The following is a 25,705-nucleotide window of genomic DNA, read 5'->3' on the forward strand; positions in this document are numbered from 1 at the left end:
AGTAAGTTTGCTCAAATAAATCTACTTCTATGGCCAGCAACCTGGAGTGTTGGATTTTCTTGATGCACAAAATTAGATTTTCAATGAAATTGCATGTATTTACAAGTAGATCTACGTGTAATGGGTGATTGTTCTGGATTACAGACGATTATTTAAGGTTCATTTGATAAGCTGTGTTTATCGGTGGTAAGACATGGTTATCAACAGACAATGGATGACAAAACCTGGTTTATGAATTTGTAATTCAGGTGTATCTAAATTTCGTAAATGTTTATTGGTGTATCAATGTTGTCAGTTTATTTCTCAACATCATCACACAATCTCGTAACAAATAAAATTTGCTCTGCAAACTTCTGCTGAAGTAAAGCTTGTGAAACATTTACATCTTTTGACTACTCTAAAGTTTCTCTGTTCATTAATTCAAACTTGACTACGATCATGTCAGCTGTTAAACAATTTCCCGTTTTACCTTCTATCCCCCCCCCTCATTTTATAACAGTAACACCCACGCCTCCTACGACCAAACCCAACGCCCACGATTTATCAGAGGAGTCTGTGAGAAGGACGACTACGAGGTACGGTGAGATGACGACAAATTCTTCCCGTAAAGCCGTGTTCTGGTCTGGTCACCAGCTGTGTATTTCTTGTCTTATCTTGTGGTGTACACTGACCTGGAGATGGAGATGAAACCCCGTTCTCTTTTGTACTCTCTCGGAGGAGAGTAGATGCACGATACAGGGCAGGGAGTTCATCATGAGAGGATGGTGAAGAGGCGAAGAAGGAAGTGTCGTATCTTGGGATGTCAATATGACCCTTAGTTTGAGTTTTGCAGCTGTTGCCAAGGAAACCAGTACAGATTGTGTCCGTTTGACCGTCGGGGGTCTTGTAAAAAAAAGAAGGAAAAAAAAAGGAACCCTCCCGGATTCATAATTGTCGGACACTTTCTTCCAAGTTTTCCTCTTCAAAATCTCAGCTTCAAAAGCTGAGGTAGGAAGTAAAGATTTTCTTCTTCATTGTTGTTGTTGTTGTTATGTTAAGGGAGGAGAAGAGACAGGGGGTAGCACTTTCTGTGACAGTGACATGTGACAATCATTGTGACTGTTATCCATGTTGGTGTCCGACCTAGTGTTATGTTGTCAACTGTGTGAGCCTATGTTGGTGTTGTATCCTATCTGTCACAGTCTGTCACAGGTCATATCCTGGCTGTCTAGCCAGTTGCATTCGTGTGTGACAAAACATGTAGATGTTTGCAGCTGGATGTGATGGCCTGCAATGTTTAATAGTCATCTGTTGCAGCCTACGTATTTGTCTACGAAAGTCCTATGTCACAGTCTGTCGAGTTCATCGTCTGTGACATCTTTGGCTCAGTGACCATCTTCTGTATTATATATGGTGGACTGGGTTTGATCGTGACCTCTGAACCACCTGTCACGCTACATCCTGTCTGTCACATGCTGTCAAAGCGGTCATTTGAATGCCTCGCCAAAAAGTCACAACTTTCTAATAACATATAAGAAAAACAAAAAAGGAATCAAGAAAGTCTTGCAGTTTGCTGGCAAAGTTTCCCTCTGTGTAAATCTTTTGAAATCAGGATTCATCCTTATCATTTACTACTTTGATCACATTGGTATATTATGTAAAGAGCACTCTGCACCAAGGAATGAGATGACAATGGCCACCGGCGGCTCCAGCCAGTTTTCACCTTTTCTACACATTTCTCGATTAGCTTTTAAGCTAGGGTTTTTATCTTTTAGTCAACTCGGTTATTCGCTATCAGTTTCTTCTTTTTTTTTCTCTTCATCTTAAACGGTGGATGGTTTACATGGGGTTTCTTGTAAGTGGTCGTTTTCTTGGTTAATATGTAAATCAGTTGTTCGGAAATAAGGAGGTTGTTTGTATGTTCCCTTTCGGAGTGCAGGCTCTTTGCTAACAAGGCTTTCGATAGCTTGACGTGTCAGTCAAGGGCTGAACTGACCAATACATCAGTTGTGTCATCATATATCATTAAGTGTATAGAGTTATGGTATACCACCCCATGGTAGGGTGCAACATAGGTTGTACATTGAACCAATGGTGTTGTCGTGTACAGCTAGTGGTATAGTAGTTTTTTTTGGGTATAGTGCTCTCACTGGTGGTACAGTGTACCAATAGCGATGAAGTGTACAGCTAGTATCCCATTATGGGGTATAGTGCCACATTACGGGTGTAGTGTGCCATTAATGGTGTCATGCTGTATTATGGGCAGTGCTTCCTTAACGGTATAACACCCCACAATGGGGATATACTTCCCACTTAGCGGTGTAAGGCTGCATTTGATTTCCAGTGCACCACAAGTGGTATAGCATAACGTTATCACATTTCGACGGTGACACTGTTGTTCTGGTCTTATTTACAATATTATTATTATGATTATTCTAGTCATGGGCTTATTTTATCATTAAGAGCTAACTTTTTTCTACAAAACCTTAAAATTTTGATATGTGGAGGCAAATTACAAACCACACAGAATGGACGGAAAACTTGATAAATTTGACATAAATCGTACTAATAAAATACCTTTAAACACACACCCAAAAAGAATAAGACAACATACCCTTCAATTGGCCTGCATAGTAAGTCATGCGGAGTTCAAGGTTCTGTCTAAAGTCATCCGTTTAACTTATTTGAGATACTAATTATGACATCCGACTCGTTAGAAAAGGTCTGTAACGAACCATTAATAACACCCATCTCTTAATTAATCAGTCTTGACTTCCTTCCTTTCGTACTTCTACCTGTCTTCCTGGGATTTTTGTTTTTATTTCTTTTATTAAAAAAAAAAATATGAAATATAGTATAATTTATTTTTCATTTGTTTTTGTACAAATGATGTACAGTGTGTAAATAACGCCTGGCTTTTGTCAAGTCCTATTATGTAAAGAGTCTTAACAGAAAAGTATTTAATCTTCGTTTTGTTTGAAAAGCTAGTAGGCTTTTAAGCGGCTGACACCATCACTGTCAGGTTAAGTGTTTTTTTTAGTGTGCACGGAAAGAGGTAACATTAAGGTTATTCAACAATTGCTGCATTTTTTGTCATATTTTAATTTTTTTTCCTTTCCTGTTTTCTGTTTAATACTGCACATATTTTGGTTTGGACAGGTCCATTGGGACCTAACTCGTGTATGACATGATTTTTTTTTTAATGTCAACCTTACATTGTTTGCACAGGTTATGTACAAGATTATGCAGTATAGTATTTCATTTGCCTTAGAAATCTAAGAATACCAAAAAAATGAACATTAGGATGGGGGGGGGGAAGAGAAGAAAAAAATACTTTGTGAAGAAAGTGACGAGGAAATGTTTTCCCTTATAAGTAAAGAAATATGTTTGCATTTACGTCTCAATCATGTAAAAAAAACCAAAAGGCTTCAGCTATAAAAAAAAAAAATTCATGCTATATTTTGTAATCTGTCAAGAAAAGAGTTGGTTAGGATTATTATCTCAGGAAAACTGATATTAATTCAATCATGACAGTAGAGTCTGGGTTACTACCTACAGTGTATAAAGAATGGTGCTAGAGGCTGACTTTGTGATACTATACCTGACATTAAACAGTACATGTCCTCACATACTGCAGGGATGCATAGAGCGAGTGACATCGGTATTCTAATGGTGCTTTGTTCAGGCTGACGAAATTAATGGCTACAAGCTTGAGAATCATACCATGCCAAGTGCCATTTTTTTTTTCTTTTGTTTCTTCATGGTTTTATGTAATAATGTGATTTGATTGATGGACTGGGAATTGGTTGTGGAGGGGGGGGGGGGTTGGAGGGTGGGATACAAAGGGTTAGTGTTGGGTGGTCAATTTATATTACCAGTGTACCATAGGGACTTACATTGATGTATTGTAAAATTCTAGGTCCACATTATATGAAGGTGGTATTCTATGCAACATATCATAAATGCACTGCCATTACGCCATGATAAAAGTCGTGTGGCCTTGGATCAATTTCCATCTTTCTGGCATAAATTGAGAGAAGTGTTCTGAACTTCTAAGATTCAATTGTATTAATATCAATAAAATTCAGTTACCATAGAATCTCATGTTTGGTACAATTCAATTTTTTTTTAAATGTCCAAATTCTTGGCATTAAACTGTGTGAGTGATTGCTTCTTTTGCATTGTCACAACTATGCAGTACTTGTAATATCTGCTTAAAGCGAGATCATTACAGAACACAGGGTCGCAGTTACAATTCTTGGTATTAAAGTATTCAAAGTTTTTTTTTATAGAAATTGCTAGAAACCAAGGCCCAACTATATGTCTATGGGTGACTGACAGGGTATAACCAGGGTACATAAAATTAAAGTGAAGACGCCCCCTTTTTTTTTTTAAGTCCGGTAACTTTCTGTTGAGAAAGTGTCGTGTGACACTTCCGAAAAGGTGAATGAAAAAGTATTATTTGTAAAATAGAACGTTTGACAATATCACCGTAAAAGACAGAGAAATATATGTGCACTTTGCATTGAATTCTTTTGTTCATCTCCTTTCTCCTACTCTCCTTTTGTAGTATTGAGGCTACAGTATTCTAACACGCCTCCAAGGACCCCTGCGTAAAGAAGGTTGGGTGAGGGGGAGGATAGGAGAGGTTGCAAAAGAATATTACTATTGAAGTGCGTGAACACCATATCACCTGAACAAGCTTAGGCTCTTCTCTGCACTACCCCCTCCCCTCCCCTCCGACCCAGTCCCAACCCCATCAGCTCCCTGCCAGACTTGCAATTACTCATACCATATCTTGGGATTTGATCAATATATTTTGATCGATACACAAAATTGAAGTCTGCAAAGCCAGAAGGGTATTATCAAAGAAAATAGCAGAAAATTGACAGAGATTGAATATTCAAGAACAGTCGCCTATTCTCTCTCAACAATTTATTTAAAATGCTCGTTTTCTCTTCAAAAAGTCAAAACCAAACACAAGCATGGTACAATGCAATCATACTTGTGAGCGTGCATGTCGTCAGCATTTGCTACACCAGACTAAAAGTAGTGTACTAATTGTCATAAATAATGTAGTTTTAATTAAGGAAGGCAGAAATCAAGTCATATTATTAATACAGCAAAAATGAATGGTCCGACAACGAAGGGGACGAGATTTCTGGTGGCTTTGACGAACAAACAAAAAAACAGGAATGGCAACTCATTCCTCTGGGTATTTTAATGAAGTCAAAGAAAATAGCACGAATCAAAAAACCCGATCAGATGCAAAGTTATAAGCTGCTGTCACCACTGAGAGGCACAGTGTCCGAAACTACGTACCCTGCTGTACCTAGTTCTTAAAACGAGAAGTTATAAAAGGATATTCATCTCATATTGGCTGTTACAATATAAAGTTCATTATTCCATCGTTTTACGACCATCATCTGTATCCAGCTTGCAGCATTTAACAAACATGGTCTTTGATTGGTCCTGTACATAGGTACCAATAGATATATATACACGCATAAACGTACATACATAATGTTGATACACTTCTTAAAGTTCGTGCATAGCATAAACGTACCCATATCCAACCGATGGTACAACCATATAGTAATCATACAACCATACAACTAGTATGAATAACCAGATCCTTGGAGAGGTTGATTATATCAACAGATACTGCTCAATGGAGCTATACTTTGTATGACCCAACCATAACCATATAATTTTTAACTATACAACCATACAGTCATCTTACAACCTTGCATGAATAACCACGTTCCTTCCATGGTTTGCTATACATATCTGCAGATTGTTTTTCGATGGTGCTTGCACTTTGAAGGATCGGGCGATATGATCAAATTAGTTTGCTATACATTTGCACTTTTTTGTTTTGTATGGCACAAGGGTTTGTTACAGCCCAATCATATTCTCTGATTACCATAGGTAGCTTCCACCACTATATATACAAACAGCTCACAAGTTTCAACCAGTCTTTTAACTGGTATGTTAAAATGTGTCCATAGATGGGTTTCCAAAATGGAGCTATAGAGAAGACGTTATTGATAACCTGACAGGCATCTTACGTCCTTTCACGTTATCAAAATCAAGATCGGTGCTTATAATAACCACGCTCTTCAAGCGCAAAGTGGTTACAATTGAATAACGTTCTTCAATGTGATGTCGTCGGCTAAACAGAGACAGCAACCCATACATCAGCCTTGCATTGATTACAACTCACAGTAATAGACAACTTAATTTGTTTTCAAGACATGACAAAAAAAGCCCAGATGCTGGTCATTTCATCAACCAACATGTGGTGCCACTCCACCAACAGGAGGTGGTACCTTCGAGAGTCGATGAGTTTTTTTTCTTTCTGTTTTTAGAACAAAAGTAACAGTTCATGATCAGGAACAGTATTAGTATATTGTAGTAACAATATTTGGAAACGGCAATTCTATCCATGACAATTAAACATAGCGATGAATAAAGAAAAAAAAATACTCAATTTATCAGTGAAGAGGCATTAAACTTGATCAAGTCTCCTCTTACATATGAAGACATATCAATTCAAAAAATCTTCCAGGACAAATTGTTAATTTTTTTGTGAGCTGTTTTGGGAAGTTGATTTCTCCATCCCTTGTCACTGAAGATGGTCTCTTCTACGAGATGGAGAAGCAGGCAAGGTATGAGGGTTGGTACATCTCTGTCACATAGCCAACCAGCCTGTTACTCCTATAATTTCTGTCCCTGTCGGAGGGCTACCATCATTGAAGATAACCACAGAGTGATACCACATATCTACCATCTAGTGGTAACCAGTTTTAGCACATAGTGGTAACAAACCCAAACATTGGTAATCAACAGTTACCCTACTTAGTACTGCTCTTGCACTAATTGCAGTATTAAAAGAGCATTGTTTCAAATGTATTGTCAATGTACAATTAACTCATGGCTTTCATGTTTGTCTTAATAAACAGAGGCAGCAGGGGGTAGGAGTTGGCCATAACGGCTGTATCAGAATTACTTTGTCGGGAGAATTAAATAATACCAAAATGTCGTAAACCTTCAGAAATTTGCTGAAAGGATTCAAGGATTAATAATCACTAGAGGATATTAAGAGACATCAGTTCTTGCTATTATTTCCCTTGGTGAAAATTGGGCAAATCCCTTTACGGTCAACAAAAATGAGGGCAGTAAAGCCATGAATACATCAGAAATATACGTCAAGTTTAGCTGAGATAAAGTAATGATACTTTTTCGTTGATGAGTGTGTATATGGCACTAGTTGTATGCCGACTGCACAGTACATCACGAACGACAGTAAAAGTTCAGTTATCGGCGATCGGTACTCGATAGCAGACCCTACAAATCTGCTGGACAGTGAAATAGTGATCACTCATTGCCACATATAACTGTTAATCACAGAGAGAAGAAAATTGTCAACCTCCGGGAAAGTTTTTTTTTTTTAAAAGCTTATTATATTGGGAGGCTCAATTTTGTAGGCATTGTATATGTCATTTCAGTAGGTGCCCTTATGGTAACTGGTTAAGGATGCACATCATTTTATTGTTTGCATTGCCTTGCATCCATTAATGAACACATCACAAGGTGTTATCAATACACAGAGACCATTTTACAGTAGTAACCTTCTGTGCAGAAAAAAGTTTAAAGTTAATTTATATAGATGGCACAATTCACAAATAAGAGGCATTTGTGATGGCTCTATTTATGAATGTTCACTTTGCTAACTCTCTGCAAATTTCCATAGTATGTTCTCTTCCAAATGCCACTTTCTTTTAGAAACCAATAGAGGCTGAGGTCTCGTTGAACTTAACAATTTCTTTATTACTTTTTTTACTCCAAGTCATGAAAACTAGACAACAAGTTTGACTTGAGACAGACAGACAGACCTTACATGTGATTTACAAATTTGACCTTCCTAGCAGTTATTTTAGCCATGTAACTATGGCAACCGTCTAACACCAATGTAGAGAACTAAACTGTGTGCAATTTTCGTATTAGGGTTTTCTGGCAGCCAACAACAGTCAATGCCTAACACTGGATTCGTGTTGAGTACATACCATTTTTTTTTGTTCAGGTGCGGCTTTACATCACATAAACACCAGTCGTATTTAACAGCAATGATAACTAAGTGCTTGGCAATTGCGAGTTTGCTGCCAAGCAAAATGGTAGCTAAAATTGAATCTTAAACAGAGAGATGCCACTAGAAATCTTTCTAGCTATCATTTATATTTTTGAAGTACCTGATCCAATTCAAAGTTTGCTTTAATAATCAGAAATGAATAATTCCATCCTTCCTTAATTTTTTTCTTCTTTTTTCCTGCTTCTTATTCTTCATTTTTTTTGGGCTTTATATATTTCTTTAAAGTAAAAGTTTATGATCAAATGATCTCTTCAAAATAACATGCAAAATTGAGAAGACATCTTCAAGCTAAAAATGACTAGATGCCAGCTCAAATCTTGTTTACAGGCACTCCGAGCTCCAGGGACAAAAACAAGCGTGCGGTGAAACCACCAGGGTAGTAAAGCAGTCGACATCAGGCGACGTAAACATAGACTTTCCTGCGAATATGGAAAGAAAAGAGAACCGGTCACAAATACTACGTCGAGAAAAGTAAGCCCACCGGTCCAACAATGTAACCGAAAGCCGTATAGGCTTTAAGCAGACTTGTGTATATATAATACAGCGTTTGTACGGTAAAAATAATTTTAAAAATGGTTTGGTACGGTTGGTAAAGATGACAAAAACTCTGACGGAAAGATAAAACTGTCTTTGAAGGCTTTCTGAGGGTCAATCAGGTTATGGAAAGGCAAATTTAAGAAAAAAATTCAATTTAAATTTAAATTTTTAAATTAATTTTTTCTTATTTATTAATTTTTTAAATTATTTTTTATTTATTTATTTCTTTAATATCTTTTTTGGACAGACAAATTACTCAGATGTACCAACCCCACTATCTGTGAGTCGTGAAGGGCTGACCGACATTCAACCTATTTAGGGGAACTTCTTTGATAATCAGCCTCATCTGGTCTTACATTCCAAAGATACATCTGCTATTACTTTTACACAAGAAAAAATCCAGTTTAAACCAGCTGAATGTTGACTTTTAACAAATCTAACAAGTACTGCTCATGAAAAGGCTGCATTTGATCTAATTCAGATTCTTTTTAACGAAACAGGCGAAGCATTTTTCTCTGGTCTGGTCTTAGACATCTGCTGTGACACTAAATGAACAAGGGTTATCAACGGCTATCTTGTCATCATGTGGGGGAACCGCACTAATACATCTTGTGTTGACGTGAATGGGGAGGGGTTATGCATAACATATCCTGTGTTCATGGGGGAGGGGGGGGGAAGGGGAGGCTGGGCTGCTTACCTGTCCTCTGAAGCTCTATCTAAATACTCCCTCTCAATCAAACTCTCGATCCTCTTCTTGATGACCTGTGGGCTTGGATGAAACCTTGATTTCAGTTGTTCCATGATCTGTTGAAATGCCCCAAAAAAAGATACATGATAGATTTCAAATTTTCAAGAGGATGAAAAACATGTCTTTGCGAGGAACCATTTGTGATAAAAGTAATTACATATCATAGGAAGAACTCTAACACTCACCTCTTGTACCAAGACTGTGTGTTGCATCTTCTTCCTGGCCTTCATAATACGTACCACGGCTGCCTCTATCGTAATGCAGTGTTAAGGACTACGACCAACGACCCTAAAGGACTACACTTGTAGGTAACATAAATGAAATGAAAATAAAAACACAAAAAGAGGGAACCCAAAGGCAGTCAGCCGCTGTATACTTTCCTAAGTTACCTGTACTTCATCAAACAACCGTGACTCAATTTAGCCAAGTAGCTTTTTGGAGGTAAATATGGCTAAAGTTAGAGCAAGATTGCTGAGATAAGCTTTCCACACTACCGAGTGTAAGAATTTTCTCTGCATTATAATAATTATCAAATAGTAGGTCACTGGCCACTCCCATTAAATAAGCCACAGAATGGTATATACATGAGAATGCAAAATATTTGTTTATACATAGCAGAGCAGGATAAGTGATACATATCAAATCATGCATAATAAGTCATAGACAAGTGTTACATAGTATATCAAGTCATGCATAATAAGTAAAGCATAAGTGATATATAGGAAGTGGTGTATATCTACAGTAGTCATGCATAATAAGTCATGTACAAGTGATAAATAATACGCAATGTATATCAAGCCATGCATATCAAGTCATGTACAAGTGTTATATAGTAAGGGATGTATAACAAGTCATGCATAAAAAGTAAAGCATAAGTGATATATAGTAAGTGATTTAGATAAAGTCATGCATAATTAGTCATGTACAAGTTATATGTAGTAAATGGTGTATATCAAGTCATGGATATTAAGTCACGTACAAATGATATATAATAAGTGATGTAGATCAAGTCATACATAATTAGTAATGTACAAGTGATATATAGTAAGGGATGTATAACAAGTCATGCATAATAAGTAAAGCATAAGTGATATATAGTAAGTGATGTAGATCAAGTCATGCATGTACAAGTGATATGTAGTAAATGGTGCATATCAAGTCATGTATAATAAGTCATGTACAAATGATATATAGTAAGTGATGTAGATCAAGTCATGCATGTACAAGTGATATGTAGTAAATGGTGCATATCAAGTCATGCATAATTAGCCATGTACAAGTGACATATAGTAAGTGATGCATATCAAGTCATGTGTAATAAGTAACCATGCATAATAAAGTAATATATAGATAAGTGATGCAACCATCCATGATGAGATGCAGCAAAGGATATTCATGTTTTCTGTCTTCATCAACCCTCGTCCTCGTCTCTTTCCTCTCTGGTTCTGATTCTCCCTTAGCGGCCACTGCGGAGGAAATAAAATAAAAAAAAGAATAAATGTGTTACTTGTGGGAACAACTGCTCCATTACACGAATACCAAGCCCTGGGAGAAATGACGAGAAAATCACAGACATGAGACCTAATAATTAATCTTCCACAATTCTTTCAGGTCAAAAACAGAGTCAGTAAAATGAATCTAATGTAATCCCAAAATGAACATATCTGAAACAGGGTCAAACTCTTCCTACATTCAAGTCAATTCAGTTTGGAAATACATCTGACAAATGAAATACATTTTATGACAACAGGCCTCCAAAATTAAGTCTATCTACAGAATGTCAGTAGATTTTGCCTTTTGCCAGTCTGAAAAAGGGCACTGGCATTTTCTTGCCAGTAGACAGTAGAAAACATAAACATATGGTGAGTCAGTGAACAACTGTCAGTCACAGAGCCTGCATGATTTCCTTACCTAACATCATAAGCCCTACTGTTTATTATCAGCGAATATTATGGGCTGCTCTCGTAAGCCTGTACAGAAACTAATGTACAGTATTGCACTTCAGAAAATTGCCAGTGAGAATTTGATTTTGTGACAGTTGATCTATTTAAGCACTTGATACTTTTCAACAAGTGGCTAAAATTGTAAAATTCTAGGCCTGGTCAAGAGGCACACACACAGACACACAGACAGACACACACACACAGGCAATGTTAGTTGACCGAGGAGACTACTTGCTATTCATATTCTGAAAAAAAGACACTCTTGAAGATCGACATACATACCTGTTTGAATCTTGACTCTGTACAGCTTCGATGTGAACTGGTCATTGACAGTGAATATATGGCTGTTTTCTGCAGAGACACGGAGGGAAAAAGAATGAAACTTCATGAAGGAAAAAACAACAGGGGGGAAAAGAGATGGGGGTGAAGGAGAATTTTAATTTCTGGAAAATATTTAGATAAAGTTAATTCTATCAGGTATGCAATGCACACAACAGATATATAATGGCAGGAAAAGATAATACAAGCAATGTAAGCATAGTCAAAAATGGTTTCTGATTTAAATTCTTCCCAAGTAGTCCGATTTCTTTGTGTGAGTCATTATTACGGGATATCTGATTATTATTTGTTATTAATACATGACTTGGGCAGAGTGACTAATAGGCATTATAACTCAACGGAAAATGCAGCAGTGGGCTCACCAATTTCTTTTCCTTTGGGTTCCTTGACCAGGATCCTTTGTGTTGGCTTCCCTAGAGCCAGGGATTGCAGGGCTCGAATCAAGTCCTTGTTCGGGATATCTGTCTCTTGAGAGATTTCCTAGAGGACGAAATAGAGTGAATATTTAGATAGTACAGTTTAAAGGAGCCCATCACCATCTTTCAGATTATATGAAAGAGATCTTTGTGAAGAACTACTCCCTCAAACAAATTACGAAATCTCTTGCTCCGTTCGGGAGATATTGTAGTATAAATGTGTAGCAATGTGCTGAAAACCCAATGTCACGTTACTGCCGTATTGTCCAATTTGAGATGTCATACCGTACACAGCAGCAATGTTACTTAAGAGCAATGTCAGGAGGATGGATGTTAGCTTGAGGGTTTAAGCCTAAAAGTCTTTTATTCACAGTACTGTCCATCTGCCCCAGGGGTGATGTCCCAGGGATGATGTCACAGCACCTCAGAGAGGTGGAACATCTTGTAGTCTGTCCGTACAGCTACGTTTAAATTATGTTGCACTGTTGCTGTTCCTAAACTATGCCAGTGACGGTTGCACTGCTAGGATTTGGGATGGACTGGGTGGCGGTGTTGGTAGTTTACTGACCTCATATGTCCACTGTTCACGTGTGTTAAAGAGCATTAAGATACACATCTGATACGTGGACACCTGGATGATATGTCTCCTCTCATCAGTCTTTCCAGATTCCTGACAATAAAGAGAAATATAATGTAATGTAAATAAAATCTTATGTAGCGCACTACGCGCCATGCATCTGTGCGCTTTACAAACAATCTAGAATATACAATGACATAATAAATACATAAAACAGTAAATACATATACCATATACAGATACATACGACAGAACATCATAAAATCTAAAAAATCCTAGAAAGGAGAAAAAAAAATTGAGTTAACTTATCAATAATTTAATAGCAGTATTACCTTACTGATATTAATATCAGTAAGTACTTGATAACTTCAGCTTATCAGGCTCAATATGCAAAATAATAAAAAAAAAAAAAAAAAAAAAAAACAACAGAAAACTGACATGCTTAGTGATTCGTGCCACTCAGTATTTTCAAGTTTACTACAAGCAATCAGCAAGGTTGTTGCAACAACGTGAGAGGTTTTTTAAACATTAGTTCAAACTTTGATATGTCCGTATATTATCTCATTTTCTGGGCATGTGAATTTATAGACAAAATAAAACACAGTCCGTGTTGCCTAATTACCTTCTTAGCACCAAAAAATACTGCATTCAAGTCCGCCGATCCGAGTTGTGGCTGTAAGGAGACTTGTCTACCGGTGTGCTTACTGAGATAGAACCTCTTGTATGCCTCAAAAGCTAGCCGAGCAGCAGCGGGAATACCACATTGCTTGGCAGATGCTTGCGTTGGCCAGAATCCTGTAGTTAGCACACGAACGTTAAGGTCTACACCATACATCTTTATCTACACCACAGAGAAAAAGAAAGAAAGAAACAGGGATTGCAAAATCAGGTTTTTTATTCAGATTGGGTGGTGAATGAAACAGTTCAAAGACAAAATTCCACAGAGAATGTAACATGTTGATATGTAACATTCATGACGTCTTTCTAGTAGCAGGAAATTTGAAAGACTAAAAAGGAGTAACACATGAGGATACCAAGAAATGCTTTTCTTTGATTGTTAGCAACTGCTGCTAACCATAACTGCAGTGTCCCCCCCCCCCCCGCCCCTTAACAGATACTTCATGTGTTTTCTCTATTATGCAGCTGGTTGACGGCATATTACTGTTAAAGCTGTCAAACTGAGTTTTGTCTCTAACAGAGCTGTCTTCTTTAGACCTTGTCTCTGAAATAGCTTCCAATCTGAACTTTATTATCCACTTGATTGTTATCTTTGAAAGAGCTGCACTTGAGTTTTCTATGACACAGCTGTCCATTTGAAATTCTATCTCTTTCACAACTGTCCACTTGAAATTTGTCTCCGATATATAGCTGTCCATTTGTCTCTTGTCTGTAGTAATACTCTTCCACTCTTGTCTTTTACACAGCTGTCCACTTATGTCTCCTACACATGCTGACGAACAATGATTTTTTCAAGAAGTACTTACATCTGCTGATTGCACATGGTTTTTGAATTCATCCATGAAGGTGTTGGAGAGGGTCATATCCTTAAACATTCCTTCTAGCTTGGATGTGAACTGACAACCACACTCCGTCTGAAAATAGAACATTGTAATCTCTTTTGTTACTTTGCTTTGGTTACCTTCTTTGGTAACATCGGAAAAGGAAGCAAACCTTACCACCATTATCAACGTATGTGAATGAAATTGTCAGAACAAACCCTACCCCCTTGCCTGCCCCCAACTCTACCCCCCCCCACCCTTCTCCCTTAAATGCTAACAAAATTCTTATATTCTTGGGAGATATCACTGCTTGGACATTGTGTTTTGAAGCTGATATTGAACTGAAAATGTCTTATGTTTGTCTTCACAATATTTCAATCATTTCTAAATAATTTGTCTACAACAGGAGTTGCTTTAAGGTGACATTCTAACTTGAGAGAACATTGACGAATAAGCAACCATTCAAGGATGAATCAACAAGAAGATTATAACAGTCAAAGTAAAGTTTTTGAAGAGCATCTAAACGGAGGATATTCATTTGTTTAATAACTGTTGTGTCCATTTTGGGTACTTTGCTCCTGCAGCGCTTCTGAGCAGTTTTTTTAACTGGATAAAAGCGCTTTACAAATTCTTATATTATTATTATTATCACAGACCACCTACTGATATCTACGTCATGGCCTATTGACAAAAATAACCCCCCAAAAACAGACTTTCCACAGGGTTTACAATCAAAGAACCATATCTCAAGTTAGATACGAGATACCAAGATAGGGTTTTCAACAAACAGTAAAAAAAAAAAAATGTAATATGATGCAAAACTATGGACTTACTTTCAACTTTGAGATCATATTTTTCTCGGAGTCATCAGAGACACTCTTGTTGAGCAGCAATCTCTTAGCCAGATGTTGCTTGTAGTATCGTTCAAAGATATCCTTCTCCTGTAGGAACCTGAACAGGACCATACTCTTGTCAAGGATTGCTTCAACCTCTTGCTCTGACAACTGAGAGATTTAGAAAAAAAAATTGAAAAAATGAAGCAATCAAAATATTTATTTTTGTATTTAGATGATACTACATGACAAACTATGAAACTTTGTGTGGAAAGAAGTTAACTTATTTTATGAAGATGACAGGCAATCAAATGTAACGGAAATCTTTTAAATTTCATTACTTTAATTTAGTACCCCCCAGATCCCACTTCTGACCAGATTCACCACATAGCTGGTGCAATGTTACATACAGACATTATGAAACAGCTCTACTCATCCAAAAAGGTGGAATCTACTGGATATAAGCCCTTGAAAAATTAATGGCAATGACAAACTCAGCCCCTGGTTGCTGTATGCAAATTAGACTAGGCCTGGGTACGTCTGACATCTTAAGCCCGGGTCACATCTGCGCGATTCAACACGCGATTCAACTCGCAACTAAAATCACGCGAATCAGAAAAGTTGCTTCTGAGAAGTTGCGCTGATTAGGACATTGCTCTATTGCAAATCAACCCAAATCGACGGCGCAACTTTTACTGCGCAACAAGTTGATACCCGTGTCTAACTACGCGATTCAACCTTCAATTGTATTGCGAGTTGAATCGCGTGTTGAATCGCGCAGATGTGACCCGGCCTTTACGTGTGTTGTAGTTCTGGGTAAAGGGGTGATATCGTCATGGAAACAAACTGCTAACAATTTATCTTGTGCTAATATATTTGTGTGAAAGGAGAGATCCATATAAGATACAACCAGCAATGTTTCCTTCTCTTATCACTTCATCCAAACATTTGTAGAAACTGAATTCCCAAACTTGTTATCTTGATAACTAGTTATAATGAAGATCTTTGGGTTTTTTCACCCCTAATTTCCATTTACTTTTGCCTCCAATTCTCCCCCCCCCCCCAACCAATGTTTCCTTCTCTTATTACTTCATCCAAACGTTTGTAGAAACTGAATTTCCAAACTTGTTATCTTGATAATTAGTATTGTGAAGATCTTTGGGTTTTTTCACCCCTACTCTCCATTGACTTTTGCCTCCAATTGCCCCCACCCCCCCCAACCAATGTTTCCTTCTCTTATTACTTCATCCAAACATTAGTAGAAACGGAATTCCCAAACTTGTTATCTTGATAATTGGTTATAATGAAGATCTTGGGTTTTTTTCCCTAATTCCCATTTACTTTGCCTCCAATTCCCCCCCCCCCCCCCACTTGTCAATTTCAGAAGAAAAGCGAATAACGTCAACTTACCCCTTTGACGCCTTTCTTCAATTTATCGTCGATGAATAGTGACAGATATTCTGGGGACTTTGGGTTAAGGTTGAGGAAGAATTCAAAGTCTCCTGAGATGGTTTGCTTAAATTTCCGGTCGCTACTGAATGACTCTTTCAAAAACATATCAAAGTTGTCCTTCAGCTCTAAAAGATCCTGGGAGAGAGAGAGAGAGAGAAGAGAGAGAGAGAAAAAAAATTTCTTACATAGACAATGCTGATATAGCATGTTCCTAGCTTTGTAAAGAGCTGTCAACAATCAGGTTTCATGATTATAGACAACCAGTTCTAGCTCAAGCCACAACCTCTAAAAAAGTTATTTTTTCTTGTCCAGGACCGTGCAATCAACTGGTAATTCCTTCATGATGATGATAATAATAACAATAACAACAATACTGTCCTTAAAGTCCAGTTATTTTATGACGCTTAATAACCACATATGCATGTGGGAGAACCATGATGGCTTATAATTTACACTTCATTTCGGGTTGCCATCCAAGTTACAGTTTTAGCTCATTTTTTGAAATATTTTAGTTTCATCTATATTTGATTTTCATCACATACACAAACCCGATTGGGCAACGGAGTGCGTGCAAGATTGAGGTAGAGGTCTGAATTTTTCCGTGCTCACCTGAACGTACTGTATCGGCTGTTTCCCTCCACCACCATCTTCCTCCTGCACTAAGGCCTTGCCCTGCTCTCGGAGGTAACCACTTATACATTTACACATCGTCTCCAATCCACTTGCGACTCGGATGAAGAGCTTGTACATGCAGGCTAGATCTGTGAGGAGACATTCAAGTGATGGTTAAAAATCATTCAATTCGACGACCAGCAGGTGGGAGCAATTGTAGAGACAGGTTGAAATTCAAACAAAAGATTTATTCACGGGCCTGTAACAACAGATTAAATCAATGAAAAAAGAAGCAGGACTCGGGTCGGGTTTTGCAAGGACTCTGACTCGGCTGGTGCAGGCCGGAGTTCAGACTCGATTGTGTAGAATTTGAACACGGATCATCACGACTCGGTTTCAGATCAACACAAACCTGGCAAAATTCAGCCGATTTTATATGTATTATTGATAAAAAATTTCCAAAATTATTATCGGCATCACTTTGGTTTGGTTTGGTTCCCAGGTGATCAAGACTTTGCTATGGTAAGGCAAGCATATTGTTTCAGAAAATTGAAGGATCCCATACATTGACTTTGTTTTCTTTTTCTTTTACTTTCTTTTTTTGTCAGGTTTTCATTCAAATTATTCAGAAAGACCAAACTCACCCTCCTTTTTGTTGTTTTGCAACATGTGAACAACCCCAGAGTTCTCCATCTGTTGAAAAAACAAATAAAAAAATTAAATTATTGGTGTATCGCAATAAATCAGATCATATAAATAAAAAACTTTCTAATAGCCACTTACTTTGCAAAATATATATTTACAGGGCCTAGAATTTCACAATTTTTAGCAACTTCCTAAAAAAACATGCAAAAGCTCAAAAACTCTCTACAGAGTGTGAAGTTATCGATACCGTAATATCTGTAGTGAATCCCTATGTTAATACATCCCACTCGTGAAGAAGAATCTTGGATGAATAGTTTGAAGAACGACATCAGACAAAATTTGTACGTCTGCATCTATGACCTCACTTCTGTTCGCTTCAAGTTCACTTTTCGGGGTAAAACATGTCAACTTTAAAATGTTTCTCAAAAACGTTACAAAGGAACTGACGGCAAATTTCACCATGATGCAATTCTTCAGCTAAAAATATTAACAGAATACTTGCGACACCACTTGACCTATAATACTACTACAGTACTATCTCTAGAACCATGACTGGAACCATCTTCAAGGAAATCTTTCCTTCGATTTGAACAGACGGCACCATTTTTCCTTTATTTCCTAGGTACGAAATAAACGCAACCTGGCTTTTACCACGGCACAAAAGTACTGCAACTTTGCAGTTTTTTTTTAAACAAACAGTCTCGGGTGCAAACAGAAAACATGTTTATGGTTTTACAGTATGGCCCATTTTTGGAATGTCACTGGGTAGACTGGCAATGATAACTTTGAAAATTCAAAAATGTTTCGAAGAAGATAGGAGCAGACAACTTTGACAACTGTGTGAGCTCTGTAAGTTTCAGGGGGTATTTTAAACTAACTTTTTTCTGAAGGTAAAAGCAAGGAGGGAAAAAATGGGTATCAATGCATGCATGACCTGCTTATCTCTTAGCCTATCTCTTCATTTGTACTTGCCTCAACAACTGTCTTCATGTGCTTGCTAATCAGTTCCTCTTCTAGTACCTGAAAGAAAGAAAAGAAAAAAAAATTAAATGTGTTAATTAATTAATTAAAAAAATGTAATTTATTACATATTTTTAATCAATTAATTAATAATACTTCTTAACTCCTTTGATATAAAGATGACAGTTTGAATAAGGCTTTGAGAAACATTGCTAAGTTTAAAATGACAACATTTAAAGTAACATTGCACGCATCGTTTTCAAGTTTGGACCGCCGTAACACTTCTTATTCAGACACATGGTAACAACCAAATCATCAACAGAAAACTGACAAGAGATACTCTGTCAGATTTTGGTGTCGGAAATGACGACCATAAACCCAAACATAATTATATATGTCCACAGAGTGGGTCAGTTGCCATAAATATATATGTCCACAGAGTGGGTCAGTTGCCATAATTATACATGTCCACAGAGTGGGTCAGTTGCCATAAATATATATGTCCACAGAGTGGGTCAGTTGCCATAATTATACATGTCCACAGAGTGGGTCAGTTGCCATAGTTATATATGTCCAGAGAGTGGGTCAGTTGCCATAATTATATATGTCCAGAGAGTGGGTTAGTTGCCATAATTATATATGTCCAGAGAGTGGGTCAGTTGCCATAATTATATATGTCCACAGAGTGGGTCAGTTGCCATAATTATATATGTCCACAGAGTGGGTCAGTTGCCATAGGAATAACAGTACATCTCTGTGAAGATTTTGAGGAAGCCTACCTTTACGATGGGGTCTTCAGTAGACTTGTCCAGGCAATGAAGTGCTCTCTCAGTCTCTTCATTGATACGGGCTTCTACCTTCCTGATGTAAACAGAAGCGCTGTTCTCTGTCAAGAAATTCTGTGACTCCATCTGCGAGATAAATACAACACCTATTTATGTATCACTTGCAATGGTGGCATGGTGGAGCCACTATATAGTTAAACTGTGGTGAAAAACTGTGGTGAGAAACAGAGTTGTCTCTAATGTAAGTGTATTAATTCAATTATTCAAAATGTTACAAATGAACTAGTTAAAGTTTAGAGTAGACTGTTTACAGCCTTGTTTGAGGCCCAAGGCCCCCTCACTTGACTTTGCAACATAAACCCTTGGTCATTGGCGCTTTGACACATACCAAAGTGTGCACAATTCAAATCCCTCCTTGGGCACTAAATGACAAATGTTGCAACTTTACACCGTGCTGGTACTGGTTGCCAATTTAAATTAGCAAAGTTTTTACAGCAGCCAGAGTGTAGTCATAGAGCAGTCCAAAGGTCAGGCCTACATAACATCGGACCTCAAAATTCAGGCTATTCACTGGCTAAATGCCAGTTGATTTCACTCCTTTGTCAGAAAAAAAAAGAAAGAAAAAAACAAATCCCTGCTTGCATTTTGTCTGCCAGAGCAAAGTAGTGTTACTCTTGCTTTAAATTCAAGAACAAGAGCCCAACAGACACTATGGTTCCTTCCTTAGGGGAATATTAAAGTGTTGTACGTCATTACCCATTATCATAATATTCATGCCCACATGTACCAGCTACTAACCAACAACTGTATTCCAAGTTTGAATGCAATCCGATTTAAGGTTGTGGAGTTATTTGCCAATTTTAAAATTTTGGTCCCTCCCAAAGACATTGGGCCCGATAAAATTTTGCGCATAAATGGTCCCAAACATAAATGTTCCCAAACACGTTATGGCCAGGACAGAGTGGCTCAAACAATATACCACAGACATTGGGCTCGATAAATTTTTGCGCATAAATGGTCCCAAACATGGTCCCATACATAAATGGTCCCAAACATAGTATGGCCAGGACAGAGTGGCTAAAAAAATATACCACAGGCATCAGACTACTTCTCTATGCACTGCTCATCAGTTTCGCTTAAGATCAAAATAAATTTGATATCTATCTATGACATTGTAAAGAGCTTAACGACTTACAGTATAAAAGTCTGCAGACTGCTCCAGGAAAGGCTGTTCAAAGTCTTCTTCGTAAACGGTCCTCGTCTCTATACCGAGAACCATTAGCATCTGGCAAGCATTCTTCACTGCTAATCTATCTACTACTTCCCCCCGCCTCTCTCTCATCACCATGTCCAGCAGGGTCTGCTGTAGATGCTCCCGGATGTTCCCATACCTCACAACTTGGTCTCGGAAGATCTTCAGTCCAAGGTTATAAACATTGTCTACATTGTTTTGCTGTACGTAGACTCTGTCCTGTGAAGCGAAACAGTTAAATATTATAAAACTTACTGGTTTTTCCCAATACGAAAAACATGTGAGACACTTTGGATGGTAGAATAAGGAGGTCACTGACCGTACTGACCGGTCACTGAGGGTGCACAGTGTTTAAACATTACCAGGGCATACTAGACACGGTAGAATGCGGTGCTTAGGTTGTGGGGAGACAGGTAAGCGGGGAACAAAGTAAATTTAATGTTTTGAAGAATCGTGACGATTTTAACTTGCTCATTTCTTTATAAAAGAATTATTTTGAATAAAATGTGGGGGTTAGCTTAAAGATTCATATGAAGGGATGCTCTATGGGCAGACAATGGGAGCGATGAATATTCAGCAGATCTGGTTACAAAAATACCCCATGTCAATGAGGTGTTTGCTGTCTAGTTACACCTACCTACTTGGTCACTTATTTTTTGCCAGATACACTTTTGGTTAGTCCACATTGGGTGGTGCCTGATGTCATCGGGATGCATCTTCACGATCTGGTTATGATCTTATTTCTTTGTTTGTTTATGAGTATATTTACTCTGGCTCCATCAAAATCAATTCTTTTTTTTGGTAATTTTCATGTTCTTTCTTTCCAGATGAATTGTTTATACATTTTCAGATGAAACAAATGAAAGAGCATACATTTTCGAAAAAAAAATTGGGCATGTAGCAAAGAAAACGAAAAAAGGCCAAATTAAGAATTTCAATTATGTTGCCATGGCCTCTGTGGCTCAATATTTTTTCTAGCAATACTACTTATTCAATTGTGGGTCTTCAGAAAGCAGCCTTTACAATTGTTTACACATAGCTACAAGGCAAGGAGAGAAACTACTCCAAGATGGAGCTACTGATAGGGATGCACCGGATATCCGGTCTGGCCGGACTATCCGGCCGGATAGTGAGCAATTATCCGGTTCCGGTTCCTGCCGGATATTTTTCAAAATCCGGCCGGATCTTCTTCAAAATCTGGCAGGATCTTTTACAAAATCTGGCCTGAATTATTCCTTACAAAGGTGTTGATATTAACTTAAATCAATGTAAACTATTTCCAAAAATTAATAAAAACATTCAAAGTAAGGAAAAATTAGGTTTAACGTGTTTAATTTAATTTTCTCAATGGTCTGGCGGTTTGCGTATACCTCACCTAAGATTTGCTCCTTGTTTCATACTTCTACTTCTTATTAATGATTTTCTTTTGTGTAATGAAAAAATCCGGTTCCGGCCGGATAAAATCCGGCCGGAATTCATGGACTATCCGGCAAAATCCGGTTCCGGCCGGATCCAAAAATTTGGATCCGGTGCATCCCTAGCTACTGACACATGTTGTTTGCAGATGACTAGGGCGTGATGTCATGTAAAGGTATATGCCAGTGGCAATTAATGCAGACCTTTTATATCGAACAAAAAATAATTAATCTTCATTACTAGCTGAAAAACCACCCTCTCAATACCTTTACTAAACTCAATTTTGACTGGCTAAACCCTCGACTACTCTAGGAAGGTATGTGATGTCATCTGGGCAGATGTTCTTCAAAAGCTTTTCTTAGGCTATAAAAAACTTCTCTTTTCTTTATCCTTGAAATCTGATACATTTGGAATGGGCTTAAGCCATCAATGTTCTCTGCATTTAGAATTTCCATCAAAATCCATCATTCTTGTGGAATTTTTTTGTTTTCAACTTTCTATGAATGATTTAAATATTATAAAGAGAATAAAAGACATTTCTAACTGAAGTGCCCTGAATTCCTGCAATATTTTGTTCTTACCATGTACATGAGAATATCTCTGATCATCACCATGGCGGTCTGGTGGTCGTTCCAAGCAGCATTTAAGGTTTGTAGGAAGTTGTTGTTTAGAGAGTTTAGTATTTCAACTCTGACCTTAAGAAAGTAAAAGAAACAAAAGAGAAAGGGCTAGTGGCAAAAAGGGTCATTTTCATTAAGCAAATTAAATGTACCCTAAATGAGGAGGTGGTACAAAAACTTCCATTATGTATACTAACAAAGATGTACAAAGCAAAGAGCATATTTCTGTCTTCAATACTGTATAGCCATCAAAAAAGACTAAATCAATTTTTTTTTACATATTCCATAATTTGCCTTTTTTGCCCTACTGAAACACTGCACCTCTTACGGAAACAATTTTCATACCCAACCCTGTCACAAGTAGAGAGGAAAACATCGAACCTTGTGGGGTTGGTATTTACCTTTTCCACCAGATGAGAAGTAACGACATCTCGTAAGCCTTTATAGAGTCGTTCTCCGTGCTTGTGGAGTACCATTGTGTAGGCATTACGGTAGAGCTCTTCGAAGCTCAGGCCGCTGTTGTTCTTCCTCTGTATCTCCTGGATGGCATTATGAAGTAGATCCCATATGTTGGCAACATACTTCTCATCCATGCTCGTCTTAAATTGCAAAAAAGACAAATTACAAAAATTGATAAGTAAATTAATGTTTCTGTAAATATTGCACTTACCCTTTGGGACTTTGAAAGTGATCAATAGATCCAATCAAACCATTAAAGGATATTTGCATGTAAGAAATACATATATACATACTAATGCAGCAAACAATCTCATGAAACTTTTTCATGAAGCATTTTCTTGTTACAATTTTCCTCAAGAACAAGACAGACTTTAGACTGAAGGGTGCACCTTTTGGAGTTGCATGTTGAAAAAAAATGAGCACCATCCTCAAACCAAGAGAAACACACAACACTTGCTTGCAGTTTTTACTATCAGGATTGCAATGGGCATGAACCACTTTCATTCCAAAACTGGCTTATATTGACATTTTTTGAGATATTAAAGAAAAGTTTTATCTAATCAGCCACATTGAATTTGAGTGCTAACTCAGAATGGGATAGTTTAATGTATAGACAGTTTGAGGGATGAAAGTAGGACACATTGTTACAGTCTGGTGGAGAGGTCTAAGTTGTGGGCTTCCCCCTCCCATTTAATGTTAGTTAGTTTGAAGGGTACCTACACTGTTACTACATTTGAAGATAAAGCAATACATCTTACTTGTACAATCAGAATGGATGATGTAATGTTACTATGACAAATAACCTTCTGGTGCTCAAATTGGAGTAGCCAGTTGGCTAAAACAGTGGAAAATGCTTTTCCCATGTATTTATTACAAGTTGCATTTATTACAATTGTAAAATAGAAAAAAAGAGCAGACATGTCCAAGGAAATCTGGACATACGGTATATGGTAACCCTACCTACATGTGTGTGTTCACAAAAGTATATTTAAGGGTTTACTTCAAATGATATCTACACAGCATTACAATGACAGACAAGAATATGATCAACTGGCAAAATTTGTCAGCCCTGGGCATTGGTTCAGTATGCAGTCACCTTGAAAAGCAAATAACAGTAACATCCAGGCTGAGGAAGGTTCATCAGATAGTAAACATGTATAATAAATCACTTGCATTTGAAACTCTCTTTAATGTTTCTAAATTTTCTTCAGAGGTGAACTGGTCATGAATCTACCATAGTTTCTAATTATAAAATATGTCATTGACTGCCCTTTTTGTTATGGCACAAGTAGTTGCATATTGGCCTTGAACTGATATCCCAGGACTTGATACACTGACTACATTGTTGGTCTTATGCCAATATGAAAACTATTCGATATTGAATATTTCAGCAGACATAATTACCCGACAGGCAGACACTTAGTATTTTCATATTCTCACATATGCTTCTTTTGAGTACTACATGCAAAGAAAAAACAGTCTTGACAGTTGTCAAAACAGGATCCTGTCAAAAGTGACATGATGCAATAATTTAAATAGACTCTTGGGCCTAGGTAACCCACAAACAACACTGCAATCAATGAATTGTGCAATGATAATAGATAACCTTTACTTACAGGAAATGCCCTTATCCTCATTCTGGTGTCTTTTCGTGGCTGTCTCTGGTTCATAGTAACGGTGGTGATGGGTTGCTTTCCCTTTAACAGCTGGGAACTTGCTACTGCTGACAACTAAGCCACACCTAGACCCACTATAAAGTCTTAAACCAAAATTGGTAAATATTATCCTAGGCTAAGTTAGCCCAAACATTCACTTCTACTGAAGCTTCAGTAGCGACTTATAAAAGGAAAGATCTGTTTCCTTGGCACTACACACTTTCAATGGTGCAGTTCTTCTACTACTGGTGACTGCCAAATGCATAGACTGATGTTTCATTAGGCCCCTAATGACTAATGTCTGCTACTGTACTGCATAGGCTACTTTACTGTAGGCTAAGTAATAATGTCGCAGCCTTTAGCCATTCGCTGGTAAATGACTTGTTTGATTTGGTAATTAAATTTCAAAAAGTCACAACACAATCTATAGCCTAGGCTATGGGTAGGCTCTCAATTAGTAACTAGTTAGACCTTGGGCCTAGAATTACAGAACTTTGTTATGCTCTACGTGCGTTTGTATTCAATTTTCCACGTTAAACTTGAAGTGTTGAAGTACTTCTTTAAGACATCGTAGACTTTCGAAGTTGTAACCAGTTGATCAAAATTTCGGGGTCGCAATATTCATGCCATTGTTAGGCTGGGTATATTCTCTTTCGTGAGTAGTGAATAACTTATACTGTTCACCAATACAGTGCTGTATCGTATGCAATGAATGCTATAGACATTCTCCAATTCCTAGAGAAAAATATAACATTAGAGTTTCAGTAGGTTGTCTGGATTCGGGTACACATAATGAAAGAAAATCAAAGTTCTTTAAAACAATTAA

The 25,705-nt window shown here is 37.5% G+C and overlaps 2 protein-coding genes across 2 annotated transcripts in view; one reads left to right on the forward strand and one right to left on the reverse strand.

Annotated features, from left to right (window-relative positions):
- The window catches only part of LOC139975263 (anosmin-1-like), a 49,049-nt gene extending 44,540 nt beyond the window's left edge, over nucleotides 1-4,509 (forward strand). Inside the window, exon 14 of the mRNA XM_071983024.1 lies at nucleotides 500-4,509. Coding sequence (XP_071839125.1) covers nucleotides 500-687 — 188 coding nt within the window. The 3' untranslated portion in view covers nucleotides 688-4,509. The remainder of the gene's footprint in view (nucleotides 1-499) is intronic.
- A 365-nt stretch (nucleotides 4,510-4,874) lies between these two features.
- LOC139975262 (cullin-3-like) lies at nucleotides 4,875-25,627 on the reverse strand. The gene is made up of 19 exons (XM_071983023.1): nucleotides 24,841-25,627; nucleotides 23,167-23,364; nucleotides 22,727-22,840; nucleotides 20,673-20,948; nucleotides 19,472-19,603; nucleotides 18,705-18,752; nucleotides 17,732-17,780; nucleotides 17,085-17,236; nucleotides 16,434-16,610; nucleotides 15,024-15,194; nucleotides 14,176-14,283; nucleotides 13,314-13,532; nucleotides 12,683-12,784; nucleotides 12,061-12,178; nucleotides 11,642-11,710; nucleotides 10,810-10,882; nucleotides 9,602-9,671; nucleotides 9,366-9,472; nucleotides 4,875-8,550 (listed from the first exon to the last, which is right to left on the reverse strand). The coding sequence occupies exons 1-19, from the start codon at nucleotides 24,892-24,894 to the stop codon at nucleotides 8,526-8,528; spliced, it is 2,262 nt and encodes a 753-aa protein (XP_071839124.1). The 5' UTR covers nucleotides 24,895-25,627; the 3' UTR covers nucleotides 4,875-8,525.
- Between the last annotated feature and the right edge of the window lie 78 nt (nucleotides 25,628-25,705).

The sequence above is a fragment of the Apostichopus japonicus genome, chromosome 10 (assembly GCF_037975245.1).
Source record: "Apostichopus japonicus isolate 1M-3 chromosome 10, ASM3797524v1, whole genome shotgun sequence".
NCBI classification, from domain to species: Eukaryota; Metazoa; Echinodermata; class Holothuroidea; order Aspidochirotida; family Stichopodidae; genus Apostichopus; species Apostichopus japonicus.